This window comes from Urocampus carinirostris, chromosome 5 (assembly GCF_059441175.1).
Source record: "Urocampus carinirostris isolate Australia breed hairy pipefish chromosome 5, RoL_Ucar_1.0, whole genome shotgun sequence".
In the NCBI taxonomy this organism is placed as follows: domain Eukaryota; kingdom Metazoa; phylum Chordata; class Actinopteri; order Syngnathiformes; family Syngnathidae; genus Urocampus; species Urocampus carinirostris.
In genome coordinates, this window is record NC_142353.1 from 20,109,766 (window position 1) to 20,135,187 (window position 25,422).

At 38.5% G+C, this 25,422-nt stretch overlaps 1 protein-coding gene across 1 annotated transcript; it reads left to right on the plus strand.

The window, feature by feature from the left end:
* Positions 1–254: 254 nt before the first annotated feature.
* On the plus strand, positions 255–23,480 carry rab3c (RAB3C, member RAS oncogene family). Its single transcript, XM_088336114.1, has 5 exons — positions 255–422; positions 2,289–2,513; positions 10,199–10,317; positions 16,121–16,245; positions 18,215–23,480. The coding sequence occupies exons 2-5, from the start codon at positions 2,289–2,291 to the stop codon at positions 18,403–18,405; spliced, it is 660 nt and encodes a 219-aa protein (XP_088192240.1). The 5' UTR covers positions 255–422; the 3' UTR covers positions 18,406–23,480.
* Positions 23,481–25,422: the final 1,942 nt, after the last annotated feature.

Consider the following 25,422-nt stretch of genomic DNA (forward strand, 5'->3'; position numbering starts at 1 on the left):
TTTTTTTCTGTTGTTTGATCAAATAAGAAAACATTTTAAATAATTTCAAGTGTGTCAGAGGTGGGGTAAAAATATATTCCTTTCCCAACCTTTAAATCAATTACATAAACGCAGCAATTCTTCCTTTAACGGTTAAAGTTTAACCCGTGGAAAAACTTCAACCCCCATGATGTATAGCGGCCAATGCCGTCATACACTGGCTTGCAACGGGCGGGGTAAAGCAAAGCGTGAGGGAGGGGGGAAATGATGGGAACAGCTCCCTGGTGCTGAAATTGCTTCAACACAGCCAACGAGCGACGCGGAGTGGGGTAAGAAGAGGAAAAATACAACAACTACGATAAAACCCAAGAAAAATATTTAATAAACCAAAACGAGGATCATTTTGACATAGACTGAACTCGAGCCAAGGCCCTTGGAGAGAGGTTTGTTTATCAGCATGTCTACTAGATGTATCTATTAATGGCTCATGAATCGTCATGAAATGACCTCGCTAGCTTGTTAGCCGGTATGCCCCTGCCGCCACAAACCATCCTCTAAATACCCTCCAACCCCCCATACAATTCACATCACATTTTGTCATTTGTTTGGAAACACTGATATATAGTATTAACGCAACTAGATTGGTGTAAATAACAGCCCCTATATTGTACCCTTGTTAACGGATCATGCTCAATGGATGATATTTGATTTTATATCACACTGAACGGCGGCACACGTTTGTCTTGACAGAATGCGTTGCTTTGCCTGCATAGTTCACCTTGGAGCAAACATGACTGTGAATGTGTGCATCTGTGCATGTGTGTCTTTTCATGTCATTGTCTGCTGATGCAGAAGCGAGAAGAACATAGCGACACAAACATTTGTGTTTACATAAAACATTGATTTTGTGACTGCAATAGGGATAGGGAATACTGTGGGCCATTTAATACAAAATAACAAAAACAAACAGACCATAATGTTGTTTTGGTTTTAGATTATGATAAGTTTAAAATTTAGACGCCACTCAAAATAGGGACAGAAGTCATCTATGGTTTTTCAACTCGCAAGGAAAACATGGGGAGTGACTTCAGATATTAAATCCCTACCTGTTCTGATCAATTCTTAATAGTTACTTTTAACACATGTTTTTGTATTATATACTGTATGTAATCACCCAGTGCCCCTTTTTGAGGAAGCTGTCTTTGTGGTTGACAGAGCCTGTCACTCGGAGCCCCCATCATGTACTGTCTTCCTGTCATTAAAAAAACTGCTTAACCAGTAAACTTTTTATGCTTCACATTCATTGTTTAATTTTGAGTTGATTTGTAAACATTGTGAAATAAAAAAATCAAGGAAAGCAAACAAACATGCACCATACAATGGTAAGTATGCTTGTATTTTAGGGGCTATTAACTGAAAATGACATTCAAAAGACACCTTTCTTGTTTGGGTTTTAAGCCACATACTTACCTAAAATCGCTAAAATATCAAATATGTCCTATAGCAATAGTTCTCAATTTGTCAAACTTGAGAAACAACCATTCTGCCCTAATAACAAGCTACAACACAAATTATACGTAAAAAAAAAAAATCCACCTAAAAAATGTATTTCATGAAATGATTGTCCCGTTTGGCACTAGCGATGGTATAACATATTCTCGTGATTATAAAAACCAAAATAACCACAAAAATCAAAAAAATTTAAGTAACAAAATTCTTTTTAAAATGATAATGTATTATTTAGCGACTCCTAGTGGTAAAAACCGTAATTAATAAGAAGAAATCTTTCTGTGGTGTAAAAATGTATCTTTTTTTTCTGTGGTATGAAATAGTGGTTGCCAATTCACATTTGCAGGACATTATCACCATTTACTGTGAAGGACTGTAATCAACCCTCAATTATTTATTCCGTTTTAAGTTCTCTATATATTTACAATTCAACAGTCTGTGACCCACGAAAAACTGGTCCATTACCCACTCTTAACTCGTGACCCACTTGTTGAGATACAATGTCTTCTTGAGTCTGTATCGCTGGCTCTCTCCATTTGCTGTTGTGAAAATAGTGTAAATGACACCCTAAAAAAACAAAACTATCAAACCAAAAATCCTTGAATGACTCCAAGCTGTCTGCCAAGGTTGAGCCACAAACAAAAATGATTTGTAGTTGTTTGTTTTATCCATTTGCATACTTGCTGTGTGGGACTCCTTAGAAAAGAAGCAGCACAATAAATAATGAATCCATTAAAAAAAACACAAAAATATTGCCCTCCTTTTCATGCACCTTACATGGCTTATCATTTTTCCTGCAGATGGCTACTATTCAGGATGCAAAAGGGAAGGGAGAGGGGGGCGACCAAAACTTTGATTATATGTTCAAGCTACTCATCATCGGCAACAGCAGCGTAGGGAAGACCTCCTTCCTTTTCCGCTACGCTGACGACGCGTTCACTTCCGCCTTCGTCAGCACCGTCGGCATCGACTTCAAAGTCAAGACGGTCTACAAAAACGACAAGAGGATCAAGCTCCAAATATGGGTACAAAATGTTTTTCGCTTTCCTTAGTTTCTCATGTGCAAGATAGTTCATGATTTTTGCAAAGAATCACAATCTATCTCATATATATATATATATCATAATTTATTTTCCCAAACCTGCAAAAATCATATATATATATATATATATATATATATATATATGTATATTCCAATTATTTTCCCATATTCTGCATTTTGAAGACATGCTATTTTGTCCACGTCTTCCTTATCTGTGATATATTCGGAGGAACATTGCACTCTTGCAAGCTAGTTGTTTTATGTGTTCATTAGTTTAAGATGTTACGGGTGTTTTATGCTTGGTCTCGGTCGTTTTGGTGCGGAAAGCGTAGATGTTGCATTGCAGGTGGATGCAGTAATGGTATAAAAAAGGGTGAGCAGCCAGAAAGGGGTTAACTGGCAAAAAAGACATACAGAAAGCTACCAACGGGGGGGATAAGCAGGACGATCAACAAAAAGTGGCCGCATCCTTGCTGGAAAAACGTGAGGCTGTCTGACAAAGAAACACACAGTAAGTAGCCAGGCTAACCAGGGATTATGCAATGCTAGCCATACAAAACACACATCGTGCGCAGCCTACGAACGTCAACCAGGAGCAAATAAAACAGGAAATCCCTCGGCAGCCCCGACGTCAATGAGGAGCTGGACAAACAAAATCATACCAACAGTTACACATGCGGCAAAATGCACAAACAAAAATCCAAAATCGTCTACTTTCAAAAAAAAAATAGCTTTATGCAATCACTATTCACTATAATTACTGTCTGCTTTGGAGGTCGCCTCACAAGTTGTGTTAATGGAATTTGCCATTTTGAAAGTCTTGTGTTACTTCAATGATCCCACAGCTCTACTGCAAACAAGCCAGACGTGTCAACAGTGAGACAAAATTTCTCGAGTCCCCTAGCGCGTGAAATATTTTGAAATATTTTTGCATAATTGTGGGGAGGAACACTACACATTCTGTGCCTGGTTGAAAAAAATCCTGTTTGGAATACCTTTAAAACCGCTTTTTTGTATCCTATCCTTCGTGATTGGACCATGTGATCAATCCGGGTGCGCCGAAACTCAGTAACCATGACAACAAAGGCTAGCTACAAAGGTATTAATCAATTTGTCCGATTTATGAAAGCCAAGAAACACAAAGGTGGGAAATAGTAGTTCAGGAAGTAGTGGGGCACTCCACATTCATTTGTTCTTACTCAACTGCTAATCCCCACAAGAGTGCTGGATAGGTGGAGTCAGCTTCATACATACGGTAACACATCCTTTTAAAAAAATATTCTCCAAAAAGGTTGGTTGGTAACATTTGTCATATAATCATCTCTCGAAGTAAAAGTTTCTTGTTCCACTAGAAAAAAAATATACTTAGTTTAAAAATTATTTTTCGTTTTGTTTCTTAAAAAAGAATCTTGAAATACGTCATAAAATGATCTTATTTATTCTTATCCCATTTTGAAAGAAACAAAACATTTTATGAGGGCTTTGAACACTGAAAAAGGATGGGCGCCAACGGGCTGTACTTGCTGGAGACACACCATAGGCAATGATGCCCCTACGACCCAAGCAGTTAAGGGAAACCCGACTCGACACTCAAATAAAGGCAGTGGGGCAACAGTATTCGGAACACCAGAGGCAAACAAATGTACCCTTATAGACAGGCAATCGTTCGGAGATCCAGTATGTTCAAGTATCAAAGTGGACATTCCAATAGTTAGTCAGGCGAGGGGTCATGGAGGTCTTCGGTACACTGAGCAAGCGGGCATTGTGCCACTCACTGTCCAATGAAAATGACACCACAGCTGCTCAAAGATCATGTCATGACAGATTGGAGTTTATTTGTATTAAGAGTTTGATGAACTGATGTTTTCAATCTGAATTGTGATTGGTTCACAGTAAATCTAATGTATTTGTATGCGCAAATATTTACTCTCAATTGTGATAAACTGTTTTCACTGTGAATCTGAACGAGATAAAATTATAAGTCAATCCTACAAGATGTACAGCGGGGTCTGGCACATCCACTTTACTGTTGATTCAGGAAAAACAAATCCTCTGTTTAGAAAAAAAATATTTTTGTCTCTGTGCTTTGTCAACTCATTGGAATTGGGGGGGCAGATGGAAGTCCAAACATTTCTAAGCACAGACCAAGTGTTAGCTTAGCGCACAGCGGGAATGGAAGAACACACTGACGCCTTCCTGTCTTTGTGAAATTGAAGATGAACCGAAGGTTTTTCAATCAGGAGTTGTGGAAGCACATTGATACATTCTTTCTTCATCATCCATCTCTTCTTTCTTTGTGATCTGTTGTCCCAGTGAGAATATTCTGCAGCAATTAGCAGGTCCAGCGGTTTAACTGTATCCTGACCATCCAGTATGATTTGTTCTTATTGGTCTCAAAATATTGCCTGAATATCTTTGAATTGGATTGAGCAGACACATTAATTGTCACGTTCGCGGGGGAGGAACCAAATGCAGGGAAGCTGGAATAGAATGGAGGGTATTTTTTATACTATTAAAAAGCAAGCCAGATCTTAAACTAAACTAGCAAAATGTTTTAAATACAAACAAAAAACATGCCTGGCATGGTGAGAGATGACAGGATGGAAGTGGCATGGAATTTGCAAATCCAATGACCTGACATAGTGTGTGCCCAAAGCAGTCAAAGTCTTGGGATGATTAGAGACGGGTGTTTGGAGATTGGGTTCTGGTTTGTCCAGTTCCAAACCCGGTTGGTGCCCTCTGAAGGAAGGTGACAGACCAGATTCCGGTATAAACTCAGATTATTGTAAATGTAATGACTGCTGAATGACAGAAACCTATTGGATTTTATGGGTTACATTTAATATAGAACAGGAATAATATCAGTTGTAGAAAAACAACCTTTTAACGAATAGCAAAACAGAAAATAAGAAGAAGTATTATAGTTGAAAGTGCATTTAGGACCCACCCCAATATTCTAATCTGTCCACTTCCCACTATTACTACAATTAAAACCACATCTGTTTTTCTGATATCATTTATTATTTTCCCAAACCTTTTTTACACAACATGACACATCAGATAACCATACGCACAATCTAGCACATAGATAGCTTACCAATTGGACTGAGGGTAATGATTTTCGCGATAAATACAGTGACACCTTAGTACTCGACCATAATCCATTTCTGATCGATCTTTAGACACCGAATTGTTTGAGTCCTGAAAACTTTTTTCCCATATGAAGAAATTACATTTACTTTTTTATGTTTCTACCCATTCCAAAGGACCCAAGTGTTAATAAAAAATAAGACAACATACACAAAATATTAATAAAATGTGTACCCAAACAACAACAATCATTTAATTGTATGGATAATAAATTATTATTATCCATTATTATTGTTGCTGGTTTTTTTTTAATTTCCACTATCTTACAGTGCCTGGACCTACACCCACTTGAGAATTGCTCATCTACATTCTGGAAAATTACAGAAGAAAACTGCTTTTCATCCTTTTCAATTTACCAAAAGTAAATTTCTGCGCCCTCTTGATAGTGCCAGCTGTTTGCATCGATTTTGTGAGCCTCAAGCCCAGTTTTTACCGATTTGTACAACTCAGCACTCGTTTTTTTTCTCCCCCAGTCATTCTCTTGTCTTTTAAATCAGAACAAATCAGTGGAGCAATGTACTTAGCTTTCCTCTAATGAAATCCCCCCCAAAACCCATCTTGCATAATCTAGCCACAGAAGCACGATTGTCAATAGCGCTTATTAAACGTCCTCAGTGCATTTTCTTTTTGTCACTATTGTGTGCGTTTTCGTTATCGTAATTAGCATGTCAAGTGCTGAAAATTCGCGTTCAACTGCCTTTTGGCCATCCAGTAAGATTTGTTCTTTTTGTTTTCAAGTACCTAACTCCCAGGTTGTCTTCATATTGGATTTAGCCAATATGCGCATATTCTCGCAAATATAAAGGCTACAGAATGACAAAAACTCATTAAATCTATTTAGCACACAATTAATACAGTTATAGAGAAACATTAAAAAAAGACAGGTCAAGAGGGTTCACTATATTTGAAAGGGCATTCAGAAACCATCCCAAACTCCTAATCTGTCCACTTCCTACTTCGAACATCAACTTTTAACTTTATTGTCCAAAATCCTGCGTGCACAACATACAGCACAGATGAAATAACTTTATCTTTCTCGTGTGCAAACATGCAATAAATAGGACACAACATAAATAACAAGTAACTGCAAGGGGGAGGTTGTAGCAAGGGCAGTGTACAGACTCCTGACAGCTTGATGGAAGATGGTGTCCTTGAGCCTGCTGGTTATGGATTTGAGATTTTGCAGTATACTACAATTAAAAAAAAAAACTACATTAATTTTTCTGGTATCATAATTTATTTTCCCAGACCTCCCTTGGACACATCATTACACATCAAATCACTATGCATGCAATCTATCACACAGATCGCATATCAGATAGACAGAATGATGTAGCAAGGATAATTGAAATAAAGTGACACCTTTGCGCTCGACCATAATCCGTTTGAGATTAGATAGATAGATAGATAGATAGATAGATACTTTATTCATCCGCTTTGGGAAATTCACATTTCCAGCAGCATCCCTGAGCTGAGAACAGTACAATAATAAAGCCAAAAGAATACAATATACAAATACCCAGTGTGACGTGCAAATGCCCACTGTAGCGTGTTATATAGAATAACTAAATAGTGCTACACAGAATACATATTGCAGTAAGATTCGGTAATATCCAATGTAGGTGGTGTGGTTTAATGTGGGCCTTTACTCTGGATACTCCTTGCTGGTTCGTAGCCTTCTTTAGTGCTCAAACTCAAAATATTTCGAGTACTGACATTTTTTTTTCCCATATGAGGTAATGAAGCGCTTATGGTCCCTAGTAGATTTTTTTTCTTTCATTGCAAGCAATTAAAAGTCACTATTGTGTGCGTGTTTGTGGTTTTGCTCAATCAATCCATTCAAAGTTAAGGTCATTATGGGCCCCAAGCCACAGTGCAAAATTTTTAGCCCTAGCTATGCGCTAGGCGACGGATGGCAACGTGTGGCGAATCGGCGCCAAGTGGAGCAGCCCCAAAAAAAGTCCTCCATCATGATTCACAGACAGACGCTCTTCACTAAACACACTTTGCCGTGGGCGGAACAAACTGTTTGGCGCAAACGTCGGGCCTCATGTTGTCGTTATGTAACTCTGGCAAACCGGATAAGAGGTAAACAAATTGCGCTGGCCGGCACGTCCCCTTAATACAATCAAGCACATCAAAGCACTGTCATTAGCATTTTCATTGATATTTCAAAGCTCAAAGTGCAATTAGTAGGCGACTGTCTCCGCATTTTATACACTGTTCTGCATGAGCAGGAATTCAACCCTGGCCATTGTGGTGCCCTAGCCAAGATTGTGTTTCAAAACCATGATTAAAATCATAGCCAGGCAGAAATTTGTTCGATAGGACCATTCGTCTGATTAGCCATGCAAAAAAAGTTCGGCTCAAGGACCTACCGAACATACCGAAAACACAGGCCGAAAATACCCTTGCAAAAAAACAGGCAGACTTCAGGGAGGGAAGCAGTTTTTTCATCAGTACATCTGATACAAGATGTTACAACAACATCCGAAGTACAACATGGACTAGAAACTAGTTCAGACCATGAACAGCTGTACACCAATGCTAACAGGTTGGTACAGATCAATGGCACAATTGAAAGGTGGTTTCAAACTAAAGTTGAGTGAGACGAGGATGCTTTCTCTCTCCAACTTCATTTAACATCTTCCTAGAGAGGATCATGACCAAAGCCCTTGACCAACATGAAGGCATAGTTAGCATTGAGGGAAATCATGTTTCTAACCTCGGTTTTGTTTATGATATTGCCAGAAAAGACCAGGAACTCATAGATCTCGTCAACCGCCTGGAACAAGCATAGACTCAGTATGGGATGGCAATCAGCACAGATAAAAACGGAAGTAATGACCATCAATCTCCAAGGTATCACGAAAAGCATCACCATCTATCAACAAGGGCTTGAACTTGACATCAAATTTAAGTGTCTTGGAGCAGTTATATCAGAAGAGTGGTCCCGGCAGGAGTAGTTAAAACAACAACAGCAATTGACGGACTTAAACCGACCTGGAGAGACAAGAACCTTGCACTGAAATCAAAGATCAAGCGCTGGTTACTTCCATCTTACTTAACGTTTGCAAGTCATGGACTCTCCAAGCAGAGGTAGAAAAAAAATCCAGCCCATGGAGATGTGATGCAGTAGGACTGACCAAAATCATTCTCCAGGGCACAGTACATGGGGGCAGAAGTAGAGGAAGACAGAAAAAAAAAACTGGGGGGATACATCAAGGAATGGACTGGTGCCAACTTTGCCACAACCCAAACCTAGGCCAGGAACCGTGAGCAGTGAGAAAGCTGTCCAGAGTTGTGTCCTCATTGGTGCCTTGCTGACCCAGGCGATTAAGGGATCCGTGAACAGTGAACCTGTGAACAACCCCCCAAAAAAATAGACACAACAACTACAACATAATTTTTGGGCATTTTTTTTTTATCTGTATCTGAGATTTAGATATTACTTCAAAGAAAAGCAAGGAATAAAATTTGTAAAATAGGACCATACCATACTGGCCACCTTAGACAACTATTATCTACAGATTTTAACTACTTAGGAGCAGTGTAGTGCAATGCCTGTCATACTCAAAATGGAAACAGAATAAATATGTGAATATTCTTTTTTTAAATTGTATTTTCTGTTAGAATATTTGGAATTCGAAAAAATAAAAATCTCGGAGTAAATGTTATTTGCCCGTAACATTGAAAATGGCAACTCTTGACTAGCATTGGCCCTAGGCAAGCAAGTGATGTTTTAGAAAAAAAAGTATGTTTTTTCATTTAAATATACAGTGGAAGTAATTATTCTCTTTGTGCTTTAAGTTGTACAGTTAACTCCAACTAAGTGGTGGAAAAGCTTCTAATAAGCGTAGGATGTCGAAAGTATTATGATATGCTCTGGCCTTGTAGTCAAGTCAAGTCAAGTCATTTTTATTGTATAGCCCTAAATCACAAGGAGTCTCAAAGGGCTGCACAGACCACAGACTATTGCAAACTACAGACTATTATATATCAGTCATTTTTTTATTATTACATGCTAAAGATCCAAAACAGATAACCCACAGAATACTGTACATATAATTCCTTTTTTTAACTTGTTTTTTTTTGTTTAGGATACTTTAAGAGAAAAATAATACAACTGTTCAGGCCGTGCAGCAGTGCTCCCTCTATCTAAGGGAGTTTTAGACAATTTTCTTGTTTGTCTATTTAAAGGATGAATGTTTTATTATTATTATTATTTTTATTTAATAACTGCATACAAACAAAGGTTTTGACTTGGTTCATACAGTTTTCAGGATTGTGGAGTATATGCTGAAAATGAATTTGTGTTCTGCTGTTCTATGTCGGTTCAGATTTATTGTGCGGAACGCTGCAACAATAATGCCTTTGTCGTGAGCTCAATACAGAGGATGCCATTAAACCCGTGCATTGTGTCTATTATAGTTTATGCTCTCTTGCAATCAGATTGCCACGGACAGCTAGTATTCTCTGCATATGTCATTGTGTGTATACTTTTGTGTGTCTTTGTAGGACACGGCAGGCCAGGAGCGTTATCGGACCATCACAACTGCGTACTACCGCGGCGCGATGGGCTTCATCCTCATGTATGACATCACCAACGAGGAATCTTTTGGCGCCGTGCAGGATTGGTAAACTGATTTTTGTATTGATTTTTGGGGTTGCTGACTCAAATGGTAAAAAGTATAAATAAAAAATGCACTACCTTGCTTAAAAGGGCACTGTGTAATATTTGATCACAAGATGTCGCATTCTTGTGCAGTGCAAGTGAATATGAGTGCTAAAAAGCATAAGGAAGAATAAAAACTACGGTGGTTCAAAGTGGCCAAACCGCACAATTTTTCATTTCATATCATGACCAGTTTTTCGAAAGGTTTTTGGGTACCTGTACCATGAAGATCCTTATAGATGAGCCCCGTGTCTTGTAAAAAAAAAGAAAATAACTCTACTTAAGTGTATTTAAAAAACTGCACGCTTATGGCGGTAGTTCATGTATTTTTGCTCTTTATTCAAGTCAATACTGTTTTTTTTTTTAAGTGAAGGCCCTACATAATACACTATGTTCCTTTAAATGAGTACAATTATCTGATATTGCGACAAAAATGCTGGCCGTTAAATTGGTGTTAAATCATTTACTTTCAATGTACATTTTTTTTCTTTTTTTATTTGGCAAAAAAAGGTTTTGTTTTTTCAAAAGTCTTCAGTCAAGTTTTTTTCATTTTATTTCTCTGTAAAAATGTTGTAAATAAATACAAATGAAAATAAATCTGCAAAAATTTCTGCAGTGAAGACAAAATATTGTAACATTGTACATTTTAATGTATTTTTACTTAAAAAAATAAGAAAAATATTTTTTTGAAAAATAATTAAAAAATGTCTAATAAATTAATGTAGTAAGGTAGTAAGTGTAGTAAAACTGCTGAGAGATCTAAAATGCAAATAACAAGAAAAGGCTACAGATGTTCGACATTATTACTTAAAGTAAAATGACTTGTTATGATTAAAAGCAGTCCCTCTCCCACACTTTTTATATAAAAACATAGTTTTTGGAGGATTTGTCTTTTGATAGACAGGACAGTGAATACTGACAATAAAAAGGGAGTCAGAGGGTTCAGGTGATGACGATGATGCCGTAGCCGGCGCAGTCTAATGCAACAGTCACACTACCATACTCGCCATTGTCAAATAGTAATAAAAGCAAATGAAATTATCTTCACACACTGATTAGCGCCAACCAATGGACTGTAGGGACAAATGGATTAAATGTCACAGTGTTACGAAGTGCTGAACCGTAGAGTACTCTGTAATCGTGAGGGCATATTCATATTAACATGGACTAAAGAGAAAATGTCTTGGTAGGGTTCCACTTTTAGCTGCGTCCTCCATCTCCTTCCTTCTTGTGTGCAAAATGAAAAATAAGCAGCTGGGCTGTGCAGAAACTATACTTGAAGTTAATGCCAGTTTTGAACGACACTTTTGGTCATTTTTGTCAGAAAGAAATCGTGCTGCGCACCCCCAGTAAATATGTTTGCAATTGAGTAATTTAGAATATAATAGAATTCATTTAGTATTGGTCAGAGTTTTAGCATCACATGCAACGCAGCTATCGGCTATCTGTCTCAAATATCATAATCTATTTCTGTCAGAATGAGCAAACTAAACAAGGAGCACCTTGTTGAACTGACAATGAAAATTAGGTATGGACACTCGTTCCTTTTTTCAATGGCGTCATGGGACTGTCAGATTTAATCTCAGGGTTTATTCTTTCGCCAATTGTGCAATCGATACATGACGAACAATTTTCCCCTTATCAATTGATTTGCTTAATTGTTCATCATGTCAACTAAATATAAAGAGGTGTATCAATGTTATTACTTGCCAAAAACGGAATTGCCACTCATGAATCCAATAAAACACACAAAATAAACCATCTGTCAAGCAAATTTGGGTCTTAATCTAATCCTAAAACACCCAAACAACACAAAAATGCTGCATTGTGTTGCCATCCCGTATTTCATTCCCCGTTTTGAGTTACACTGCATTTAATCAAGACAGTCTGCACCGCACCCTGCATCGACTTTTTGTGCCTCTCACATTCAATCCGCTTCCGCTGCACCCTGCGACATATAGCACCAGAAAAAAAATGGCATCGTCATGGCAACCGTCCTTTCCTCAGTTGCTGTATTAAACCGGGTGACGTCATCATATCCTGTCTGTGAAACCAACGTCTCCCTATTGTAGCTCCGCCGCTCCCTTAGATCCACACGTGCGCTTATTCCCACTAAAGTGAGTCACGTTTTACGTAAGCAAAGTGAAAATGTCTGGCTTTCCTTTGGCCTCTTTTGCTCTCTTGCTTTTTTGGAGGCCGCCGTGTTCACTGGCCTACATATCAGTTGGGTTGCAGCACAACTGGAGATTTCGGTTCCTTAAGCTATTCCTCTGAATGTGCCATTAAGTCACAAGGACTGCCTGAAAATAAACAAAGTCACTCTTCGAGTGTCATTGACGGCGCCTCACTGACCAAGGGCGCCCAACTGTTGGGTGCCCTCTTTGGCTAAAAGTACCTTTTATGATTAGAATAGTTGGAGCAATGCCTTGGCAATGCTTGCTATGCAAATCAAGTGACGTCTCTTTCTGAGAATAGTGACTGGAGCAAAAGAAGTGGAGAAAAGAATGAGAAAAACAGGTAATTAGTTTGATATTTGGAAATTGGTTTCTATAAAAGCCTATTAAGTACAAGCACGTTACGCTTTTTCTGAGGTCATTTTACTAGTGTATTTACAAAAGTGAGCAGTAGCTGTTATGTTTTGGTCTGATCAGGGTAGTTATATATCCTAAAAGTAGACACAAAAGTAAGATTTTAAAAAATGATTTATTTACAGAAGAATTGGTAGAAAGTGACCAACAAAGTTTTAGGATTTTTACTAACACTTTGGTCAAGGTTACATCAAAGCAGTCTCTGTGACGCATGGCCCCTACAAGGTTTGAAAACACTAACTCAAACTGATCAAAAAAGTGAGGCGAAATAATTACTTACACATAGATTGAACAACAACAAAAACGCCATGGCGACAAGACCACGAAGTACAGGATTTAACAAGATCTTAAATAATAATGATGATAATAATGATAATAATAATAATAATAATAATACAATATTCTTAATAATACAAAAATAAATAATGAGTAATACAAAATATTTCAATCTACAAAAAAAGTGAATCTCTCGAACCTTGTAGACTGGCTCACCATCTAGCAGTCTAGGCGGCGGAGGAGACCCTGCAGGAGAATCTAAAGGACCACTTTCCATAGGTTTTAGCTCTTAAACTTGGAATGCAGGGTTGGCGGAGCTTTATGGAGACAGGGTTATTTGACTACCTCCACCCCAAATGGTCCAATGAAGAGTAGCAGTCTAGGCGGCGGAGGAGCCCCTGCAGGAGAATCTAAAGGACCACTTTCCATAGGTTTTAGCTCTTAAACTTGGAATGCAGGGTTGGCGAACCTTTATAGAGACAGGGTTATTGGACTACCTCCACCCCAAAAGCTCCAATGAAGAGCGGCCCTAGTTTTTTTACACTCCAGCCAGACAAAAATCATGAATGAACAACCAGACCTTCTGTCCAGGTTAGTCGGGTGCGGGGCGGTGTCGGCAGTCTGCTATCTGCTGGTTGCGGGAGCTGGTGCATGAAAAAGCAGCTTCGGTCTTAACATCTGCCAACTGCAGGCATATCACACTTTTTCCGAGGTAAATCAACTAATTTATACACAAAATGTCACAAACCAGGGCAGGAAACAGAATTTAGAACCCAATAGCCTAATGTACTCACAATTTATTAGGGAGAGGAGGAATGCGCGCACACTCGATCCGGGGATCGATGGTCGCGGAAGAGGAGTGAAATCCAAACAAAAGAGTGGTCAAAATCAAACAAATCAGGCCAAAAATAAAACAAGATCAAACGCAGGCAAATTCACAGGACTAGCTATGGCAACCGTGACACAAAAGTTAGAAGCAATGGCAATGACTTCAAAGTTGATGCAAAAAGTCAATGCAATAGCTTTTATAAACTAATAGGACAAAGTCACAGAAATTTTGAGTTACTGTTGTATGATTTGCGATCACACGCTCATCCTGGAATGATTGGTGTGTAACACAACATTTTGTGTAAGCGACATCTGATGACCAGGAGCCCTTTGCATTGTGTTGAAACGGCCTAATTTTGAATGTTCAAATTTAGACAGTGTTTGGACATCCTTAGAACCCCTAAAAAAATCAGATTATGATTGAAATCCAATTAAGGTCTTAGTCTGACTCCGAGTAGTTTGATTAAATCGATTGGGGTAATCCTCTCATTTTCCATACTCCTGCCAGTACACCCATTCGAATGATGCAATTGCGTGTGCTCATTCAAGTCAAGTCATGTTTATTTGTAAAGCCCTTAATCACAAAGAGTTTCAAAGGGCTGAACGGACCACAGATTATTGCAAACCAGACTATTATTACACCATCCCCTGATCTAAAACCTACATGACGGCAAGGAAAAACTCAAAAACCTCAACATGAGGAAAATGAAGAAACCTTGTGAAGGCACATGAGGTAATCCCAATTCCAGGATGACCAGGCTGAAATGAATGTTGCAATAACAAATAATAAACAGATATTGTCAACATAAGATAATGGTTTTTCATATGCTTTGGAATAGAAGTGTGTTTTAAGCTTAGATTTAAACATTTCCACTGAGGTTTGCTATTCGAATCTCAGGGGAAGAGCATTCCACAGCATCGGGGCCTGAATGGAGAACACTCTTGAATATTTTATCTTCATTGGTGCCACAAATTATTGTGGACTTGTAGAACAGAGACGAAGTATACATGCAAAGTCCGTCTTACAGGTTAAACAAACCTCATGTGTATTGGTTGATTCCTCAACGACATTTCCATTTATTCTGTCCCCGAGGCAAACATGCAACAATCGTATCCATACACATTCAGTGTGTATCCATGCTTTTGGCAAGCAACGTATGACCACAGCATGTAAACTTTTGGTGCTGAGAACCAACAAGCACAGTACTTGGTTAATATTTGTGAGTCACATGAATGACATCATCCATTGAGAAAACTTAAATGTCGCTGTGCTTGTGCCTGCAATCAGGCTATTCTCCGTGTACAAGGGGTTGTTTTTTTGTCACTAGTCATGTCAACTATTAGTTTGTATTGGTACAAAATCTGGCTTCTGATCTTGGGCAGGCATTTTCCTGCATGAATACGCAATCAGTAAAAGCAAGGGCTAACCTGCAAAAACTACAATCATACACAAAAAGCTCATGCATTTTGCCCCTAAACTGTTTTCTGTTTCATATTACAGAAGCACAGAATAGTAGGAACACACTTTTTGGGTTGAAAAATCAATCACTCTTTAATTTGTCTTATTATATAATTGTCAGTCAAAATACTTAAAATTGGCTGATACCAGTCCTAAAATTGCTGCCACTTGGAGATAGAAGGGACATATATTTCGGTAATAAACTATTACTATTTCCACGCTATACGGTGGTCACCTCTTAAGACAATAACCCATAAAAGCCTAAACCATAATGTATGCACAAATTGGGCTTCATAGACTCATATGTGATTTCGACTCTTCCTTAATAACACTAATATGAAGAAAAAAATAATTAAACTACAAATGAGCGTGCATGTTAACACCAAAAGAACATTTGACCTACATTCTCTTCCCTCTCAACAATGAATCACACGAGAAACTAACCAACAAACGATGATGCAATCTCGACCTAAGGCCTGTCCAAATGGCGAACCGACTTTACGTCCTGCCCATTTATCGGCTTGTGCTGAAAATATTCTGTTCCATACGGCGACCCAAAAAGCAATTTGTCTGTTGTTCGAACAAACAGTACATTCCTGTGTTTTTTTTCGCAGGTCGACCCAAATAAAAACATACTCGTGGGATAATGCACAAGTGGTGCTGGCTGGTAATAAGTGTGATATGGAAGAGGAACGAGTCGTGTCGGTGGATAGCGGAAGGCTTTTGGCGGAACAGCTGGGTAAGTGTGAGAAAAAACTTTTTGCGCTTTGCTCCCTGAACGAAATTACAAATCGGCCATGAGATATACTATCACTGCATTTCTAGGTATATTTACTGCGGAACAAATATTTTCGAATGCTAACTGATAAAATATGGCTAAAGCCCTGAAGCAGGAGCAGTGAGTAAGTTAACTCATTTCATAGTTAAAACGCTATAAATGTGTGTTAAAAATGATAATTTTAACCCGGAAACAGCAATGCTTGGCATACAAGGCATATTTATTTGTTGGTAACAACAGATCAAGCAGGAAGTGTCTGACCAGTTTTGCAATAAACACCTATATACCAATTAACCACAAACGACTTACTATCGCCTAAGTCAGCGGTGTCAAACGTATGGCCTGTGGGTCAGATAAATCCCATCAACCGATGCTGAGAGAAGCACAAGAGAAAAATGAGCCACATCATGTCAAGTCCATAACCTGCGAGTTTAAATGTGTCAACTGGATGTTACCAAAGGCAGGCACGACTCCCAAACCACCCACTGTAGCATTACTTTTTTAGTATTTTTATTAACCATAGAACATTTGAGAAAATGGCCATCCCACTGTTATTTTATTTAAAAAGGAAGTTGAGGATGTGCTGTTTAAGGCAATTTTACAATATACACTGATGTGCAGTGCGAAGAAAAACCTCAATAATCGTTGTATAATTGAATCATATACCACTGAATTATGATTGTTATTAAGTTGTAAACCTCTGAAAGATCCCAGCCTTACAGCTAAGGCAAAGTTTTTATACCATTAACCTAACAGTCCGGTCACCGTGAGGTTGATTTTTTGCTACCATGTGGCCCCAGAGATAAAATAAGTTCGACACCCCTGGCCTTGACTGTATTCAGTAATTACAGCAGTAATGTCTGAGTTAGGAAGTGTTATTGTAGTGGCTAATAAGACACAAAATTACAACAATAACGACAAAAACACACCTCATGTTGTTTTTACATCACATGTAGCACACAATATGAGTTTGAGGTGAGTAAACAATAATTACCCCCGCAACCTTACTGGAGATAAGCGGTGCAGATAATGGATGGATATTTGATGCATTCACGTCCTTAAAAAGTATCCAAGTGAACCCTAAATAGCTACAAAACACATCTTTCTGATCGCTACAAATACATTCACATAATAATTAAACATAAAAAAACACAGTCCTAAGATAAATAAGATGATATCAAAAATCAAGGGGCAGTACGACAGCGCAGTGATTAGCGCATGTGCGGCACAGTTCTGAGGTCATGAGAACGAACCTTCCTGTGTGGAGTTTGCATGTTATACGCATGCTTGCGTGGGTTTCCTCCGGGCACTGCGGTTTCCTCCCGCATTCCAAAAACATGCATGTCAGGTTAATTGGCTGGTCCAAATTATCCCTAGGTGTGAATGAGCGAGTAAGTTGTCTGTCCCTGTTTGCTCTGCAACTGGCTGTCAACCGGTTCAGGGTGTCTCCTGCCCAGTGCCCGAAGATAGCTTGGATGGGCTCCAGCACCTCCGCAACCCTACTGAGGATAATCGGTGCAAATAATGAATGAATGAATGAATAAAAATCAAGTTTATTACCAGCACTTAGCACTCAGGTATGAGATCGAGAGACTGCGGTTTTATGCACTTACCATGCACCTAAAATTAAAGTTGCTGTAACTTTAAATGAACATACACACAATTTACAGCACAGTTTTTTTCTACATGCCAAACTAGACAAGCTGATGCTGGAGAACAAATTGCAAATAAAATTCGTACACCGGAATTTTTGTGTTTAGAGGTGCTCATATAAGAAGGTACCACTGCATATCTAACTATATTTGTGTGTTACAAGCCTTTACATCGTTCCACCCCCCCTATTTGTTTTTAGAAGAATGTAATAAAACAAATAAAGAGAAAATGCATGTACTAAAAGGTTTTTAATATTCTCATTAAATGCTTGTCAAAGGCTTTGAGTTCTTCGAGACGAGTGCTAAGGGCAACATCAACGTCACGCAGACATTCGAGCGCCTCGTCGACCTGATTTGCGACAAGATGTCCGACAGCTTGGACGGCGACCCGGCTGTCACTGCGGGAGCGCCCACCGCCAAACTGACAGACAGTGCTCCTCCCCTCCAACAACCAAGCTGCAACTGTTAATTCTACTTACAGTATGTTGTTTTTGTGGCCCCCACTCCCCCTAACCATCAGGACCATTTAGTAATAGATATACTAAAACCCTAGCATCCTAGCACCTAACCTTTGTCGCCTTCTAACAAGAGCAAATAAGAAGAAGTTACAGGATGAGATACTATCAATAAGCTCCACGTTTATGGTCAACTTCATTGTAAAGCATCCAAAGTAAATCAGAAACCATAGTCGATATGTTGTGTAATTTATTTAAAGGAGACATATTAGTCAAATGTTTTTACAATATTGTCTTGATCAACCAGTCAGTGAAATGTATTCAACAAAATCCAATACACACCAAAGGCTCAAGTGTATTGGATCCGTCTTGAGCTATTTCAAACTCTATTTATTACAAAATAAAAACAAGCATTATGACGAAGCATATGAAATTACCATGTGAGCAAATTTGACCAGAGGCAATGCAATGTTACCATATTACGTTGGTGACGGTTAGCAGCTACAAACACTCATACTAACCTTTTGGCATTATTAGGCGGTGGATTTCCATTTTTACGTGCAAAACACAATATATATACAGACGCTCCCCTACCTACGACCAATCGACTTACAAAAAATGGTAGATACGATCATTTTTTTCGGCATGTCAAAAAATATCCGGACATTGCTGTAAGTTTTTCCGAGTACAGGGTATTACTTGAGTGCATCTTTCCGACGCTACTGGCGTGTGGCGCTGTGAGAGATCAACCAGCATCCACCCGGAAGAAGAAATCCGCTTCCTCTTCCTAGTTCGTGTGTATACATTCTATACTGTCTATACTATCTCCAGCGCGCTAAAAACTTTGACGTTTTTATTGTTTAATATCTCGTGCATCCACTCAATATGGTGTAAAGTGTAAAGAAGAAGCGAGCCATTTCTTTTCAACTGAACATAGAATAAGAAAGATTGATGCGGTTGAAAAAAATGGTTGGATAGCTTTCGTCCACTCTCTTCCACCTAGGAGGACCTCTGGAAGATCTTAAGTAATTAAACTTAGCTTTATTTATCTTTATAGAGCATATTACTATATGAAATGTTTATTTTCTGTTACAAAACAATACAGGTTACTTATACAAGCCTCAAACATACTTATATAAACCTTAAACATACAAAATATAGCACTGCAGCAACCTACAAATTCAACTCACGAACGATTGTCCGGAACCTATCTCGTTCGTAAGTCGGGCAGCGTCTGTATGTCAGGCCAAGATTTTTGCTCGAAACACCTCTTAAATTTCTCATAACTATAGTAGCTCGTATGTAGAAGGGCCACTGTACTCTGTAGTGTGTCCTAAATTAAATTTCAAATATCATAGCTGAACTTTTTTTTGTACCTTGACTAGGTGAAATTAGTTATTCAAGTATAACACATATTAGATTTGTTTTTGTCATCAGACACCACCTTGGTTCATGTGTTTGTGCTACTCAATGAAGTGTGTGCTGAAGTCCAGGACCTCTCTGACCAGTTAGCTCTCACCTCAACGCCAGGGAGGGATTTTTGCAACACCTCCTCTACACTTGTAGAATAGAACACATGCAAGTTGTTCGTAAGTTGGGCAACGTCTGTATATATAAGAAAAAAACATCTCTTTAGCTCATCTGATTACACAATCAAGGCATGTAAACAGCAGGACTTAATAGATCACGTCTTATATAAAGAAGTGACCACATATGTTCATTTGTATCAAAAAAAAAGTATCCATGTAAAACAGACTATTGACCACTGAGTACTGCCAATTTAGCAACTTGCAGGAAATCTAGCCAGTGAAAAGCCTCGATTGGCTAATTTATACTATAAAATATTTCCCCATGAAGTCTATAGGATCAATTGCACTTTATTAATCGGTGTACTAGAAAAAAAAACTTCTCAATATGCAAACATTATCAGAAGTTAATGCTGCTAGCATATTTACTTATAATAATAATTATAATTGCTAACACTCCAACTTTGCCTACATTGTAGCTTTGACATCTCGCACAATCTTGTGACAAAGGTTTTCCGAAAGGCTTCACTGATTTTAATGGTAATGAATAATGAAGTCGGTAATATTGTAAACGAACTTCACAAAAAATGGCGAAAATCAACTGATTAGCGAGCCTGTTGGCCACTATTCAAACACGAGCTATTAAAAAGTGAACTCTTATATGTCCCCTTTAAATCATAGGCAAATAGATCGCTCATTAATAAATTTATGTGCGTTTGTGAATAAACTTTCGGGGAGCTTTTAGAAGTTCAGAGAGTGGCCTTTTTGTCTCCAACATGGCCTCAGTCTTATGTTTTTATTTTTTCCTCACCTATTAACATTTTAGCATGTCGTCAAAAAAAAAAAAAAAAAAATCATTTAAAATAGCCAAGATGTAGAATAGCTTTTTAAACGTAGTCACGAGACACAGTGACACTGCACGGGAGGTGAACAAGTACTACACATTATAAGAACCGAGTGGAGAGTGGGAATTGACAGCCATAGTTTTCCATACGGAGTTTCTAAAAGGGAAAGAGCGTGCACTAGTGAGCGCTGAAGGCACTGCAAACGAACGGTATCAAGTTGTCTTTATTTATTCATTTATTTATATATGTATTTATGTATTTGATTTTCAAGGCAAATTAGGTTCTTTTAAAACAGTGGCTCTCAACTGGTATGTCGTCAGGACCCATTGTACAGCTCTAATTACAAGTTGCAGCCCAAATCAAGTCAAGTCAAGTTATATTTATTTGTATAGCCATTAATCACAAGGAGTCTCCAAGGGCTGCACAGACTATTGCAAACTACAGACTATTATGACAGAATCCACTGATCTGAAACCTACATGAGGGCAAGGAAAAACTCAAAAACCTCAACATGAAGTAAATGAAGAAACCTTGAGAAGGGACCACCATGAGGTAATTCCCCTTCCAGGATGACCAGGCTGCAATAGATGTCGCAATAGCAAATAATACACAGATATTGTCAACATAAAATATAGGTTATTCATAAGCTATGCAATAGAAGTGTGGTTTAAGCCTACATTATAACAGTTCCACTAAGGTTGCAGATCGAATCTTAGGGGGCAAAGCATGATCCGAGCCAATATTTGGCAATCTGCTTGAATGAAGTAAAAATTATCTTTCCGAACGTCCTTTCTGTTCTTTGAGTTTTTATAGTTAAAAATTTGAGGCAAATATCACGCAAAATATGAAATGGAACTGTAAAAATGAATAAATTAACTTAAATGAACTATCTAGTTACTTGACTAATTATGCTAACATCAAGTCAGTACCGATTGTGCAGCCAAAATTTGGCTTACTACTGAAAACATTTTCAACATTTTCAGGTAACTCTTCCAAAACTTCCTGATCCGACGTTTTGAAGTTTAGTTTTACCTTATCTTATTAATTTTTTTTAGGTTTTACAATAATTAGTTTGAGGAAAATCCTATGCAAAGTTCACAATTCAACTCAAAAAATAAATCGTTCAAAACAATTAGCTATCTATTTAAACTATTAATCTTGCTAAAGTAAAGTCCGACATTCGGTTCGCCATTTGGACAGGCCTTAGGTCGAAATTGCATCATCGTTTGTTGGTTAGTTTCTCGTGTGATTCATTGTTTAGAGGGAAGAGAATGTGGGTCAAATGTTCTTTTGGTGTTTACATGCACGCTCATTTGTAGCCTACATTTCTGCTGGAACAAAGACAAACCTTTTCAAATGTATCCACGTTTAAAAAAACACACATACACACACTAAAAACCCCACAATGACCAGCAAAACCATATTCATGTTAAAAAATAACAATGTAACCAAAAACACATGTAATCCATATAAATGTGCAATTTATAAAAGAAAATATACTTGAGACGTATGCAATTATTTGACATAACATGAGCCTAAGGGTACCCAAAATAAACAAAAAGGCTTGGCAAAAAAATGAGAAGTTTTGCGGTTTGCTCACTTCGAGCCTCCCTAGTTTGTATTCTTCATTGTGCTTTGTAGCACTCGTTTTCAGTTTCACGACGCAATAACGTGACATCTTGTTGTCTAAACATACACTCTGGCCCTTTTAAGCTCAGCTATCTGTTTTTTTTTTTAATGAAATCCAAACACTTCACTTCAGTAACTCTGTCGTCAATATACTAAAATCCATAACTCATATTGGCCCGGAGAGGGATGGACGGACGACACCAGGCTGCACTTGCCCAAGACACACCACAGAAAATGGTGCCCCAAAGACCATAAGGGTTAAGGTAACCAACCAATCAACCAACCAACCAATCAACCAACCAATCTACCAAACAACCAAACAACCAAATCTCATAGGCTATCTGCCTCATCAGCGTTTGGCCATGCTCAACGTGTAAAAAAACAGTACCTGTCTTTTTCTGTGGTATGAAATGGTGTGTGTCAACATCTCCCTCTAGTGTCATAAAGTGTGATTGACCCTCAGTATTTTTTCTGGGCATTATTTTGCCATGGCAAAGTATATCGGCCCACCTTTGGGTCGCTACCTACCAGTTGAGAAACACTGTTTTGAACACTTGCAATCAATAAAATTCGTGTGCCAAAAAAAAGTCAGATGAAATTAAGTTTGATTGTTTTTGTGTAGGCCAGAATATATTTATATCCCCGTATTAAATACAAATATATGTGTGTGGTACGTATATACGTGTATATATGCTAAAATAAAAAAATTAAAAAGCATGCTCGCAGCGTTCGCTGCAAGGTGCAAATGGGCCAATAAGTGCAATATTTCATGATTTGAAAAGCTTGTAAAGAGTCTCTCCATTATTGCAGTGCGTGTGCGTCTCCATGTTGTTTGGTTTTCCTTTTTATTATGTAAGAAAATAAATGAGCTGGTACGCCCCATTATTGTCATTCGTGTCCAAATTGCAGTGTTGTCCCTAGAAATAATACATGTGTGTGAGTTGTGCGTGTACGAGAGAGTACGTTGCTATTGTTCAATGCCAAGATCAGCCATGATTATTTCGTGGCTCTCAAATTAAAAAGTCAATTTTAGATATGCAAAGTTGTTTTTGAGATGGTAGGAAATAAAGGTTTCAATGTTATACCTGGCTTCCTTGTGTTGATTCTTAAATATTTTGCTAGCCATCTAGCTAAGTTGCTATTTTTGTCAAAACCAGAACAGATGGTAGACCCAAATGCATAACGTTTTTGTCATGGTCGCTCAATTGGCTGCGCCCGTGTGTGTCACCGTTGCCATGGTGTCCAATTGGTCCCGCCCGTGTTGCGCAGCTGCGGCTCGTTGAGATTGACTTTCTGTGTATATAAAGCTCAGCGCTCTCTTGCTTCAGTATCAGCCCGTCAACAAATTTCTGCCCCACAAGACGTGGGTTCTGTCCTGTTTTCCTGTGATATCTGCAGACCGGTATTGTTCCCGTTTATTTTTGTACTGTTTAATTTCGGATTCCAGTTTTGTTCTCCGTCTATTCTTGTCCTGATGGTTAGTTTCTCCAGTTTTGGTTCCCGTCTAGTTTCTCCTTTTTATTTTCGTTACCCTGATTCGTTATCTATCTTGTCGCTCTCTGGCGTCCTGTCCTTCCACGCCAGACCGGCTTCCTAACGTGCATGACTCCCCATTTCCCATAAAATAAAGGGCTTGTGTGAGAACGTCACGTGATTGGGTCCTGTATCTGTTCTGATACTGACAGTTTCACACAAAGCTTTATTGGAGAAGCGAGGAAGTCAGGTGCGGAGACAAGCGATTTGGTGCTCTCTGAACAGGAGGAACAAGATGCTCACGGTATCGGAGCGTGGTCAGAATGTGGAAACGAGTGGCGTTGCCGGGATGGGCCATCGGAACGTGGCCGATGTGCAAAACCGGGTCAGTAGCCAGAGCGGGAGATCGGATCGTGGTCGATGGGCAAAAACGGGTCAAGTAGCCGGAGATGATCGGGAAGTCAGGGACAGACAAGCAGGATACAGGTGAGGACAGGACAGACGGGAACCAGAGTCAAATAGTGCTTGCCTTGAGTATGCGGGGGTTCGCTGACTGACTGACAAGGAGTGAAAGGAGTACTGAGCTAATTGTGACAATTTTAGAAATTCATATTAAAGTGCCCTTTGCACTATTAGTAACAAAAAGTAGCTCTCAGCTTGAAAAAGGTTGGAGACCCTGCGTAAATATTTTAATTTCCACTTGTATTCATCTATTACTTAAAGAGAGAGTGTGTATTAATCAGCACCTCATAGGGGTAAATAAAAACTTCATTCATAAAAAAATATATTAATTTAAAAAAAATAAACATGCATTTTTTTGTAAACACAGGTTGAGAAAATTGTATTTTTTACATAACATAAGAGTCACCTGGAGAGAGCTGATATTATTGTCCCCTATCTTGCTACTACAGGTAGGGAGAAACCTCAAAAATGCTGGTCAGAAAAAGAATGTGAAGAAAAATTGTGCGTATTGGTTACTTTGAGTGTCTGTAGGTTGTATTCTTGTCCTTCGTAGCACTCAATTTCGGTTGTACTACCCGATACACTGACATCTAGTGGTCAAATATTACACAGTGTACCTTTATGATTTTTCTTCTTTGGGTTTGTGTGTGAATGGGTAAGTTTGAAGCACATTTAAAGCGCTTTTGGGAGGTCTTCAATAACTTGAAAAGCGCAGACCATGAACCCTTTGATAATGTCCTTTACTGATCGTTGGTGCTATCTAGTGTTGAGCTTGCAAACAGCACTTTCTGGTATTATATTCTGTGAGCGGAACTCTCAGGGTCAACGTTATCATTCAGCGCCTCCTAGGGGTATAAAACGTCATTCACCGAAGAAAAAAAACTGTTTTGACATAAATAGTAAGCAAAAAACATGTTAAAGGTGCATTTCAAAAAATACGCATACAGGGTGGTATATGCATTTACTTTACATAAGATACGTCTGATTTAGAGGGAGATGACACAATTAGTAACGCCTTATTACTGAATTAAATCATGACAAACGAAATGGTCATGAAACAGTAAAACAGCAATGCAAGTGAACAGTATTAAAGAAA

Bases quoted from the DNA above. Each gene is read 5' to 3' on its own strand.
- rab3c (XM_088336114.1), top strand. From the start codon at position 2,289: ATGGCTACTATTCAGGATGCAAAAGGGAAGGGAGAGGGGGGCGACCAA. The intron at 2,514-10,198 runs GTACAAAATGTT...GTGTCTTTGTAG, and splicing joins GGATCAAGCTCCAAATATGG to GACACGGCAGGCCAGGAGCG. The intron at 16,246-18,214 runs GTAAGTGTGAGA...TGCTTGTCAAAG, and splicing joins GCTTTTGGCGGAACAGCTGG to GCTTTGAGTTCTTCGAGACG.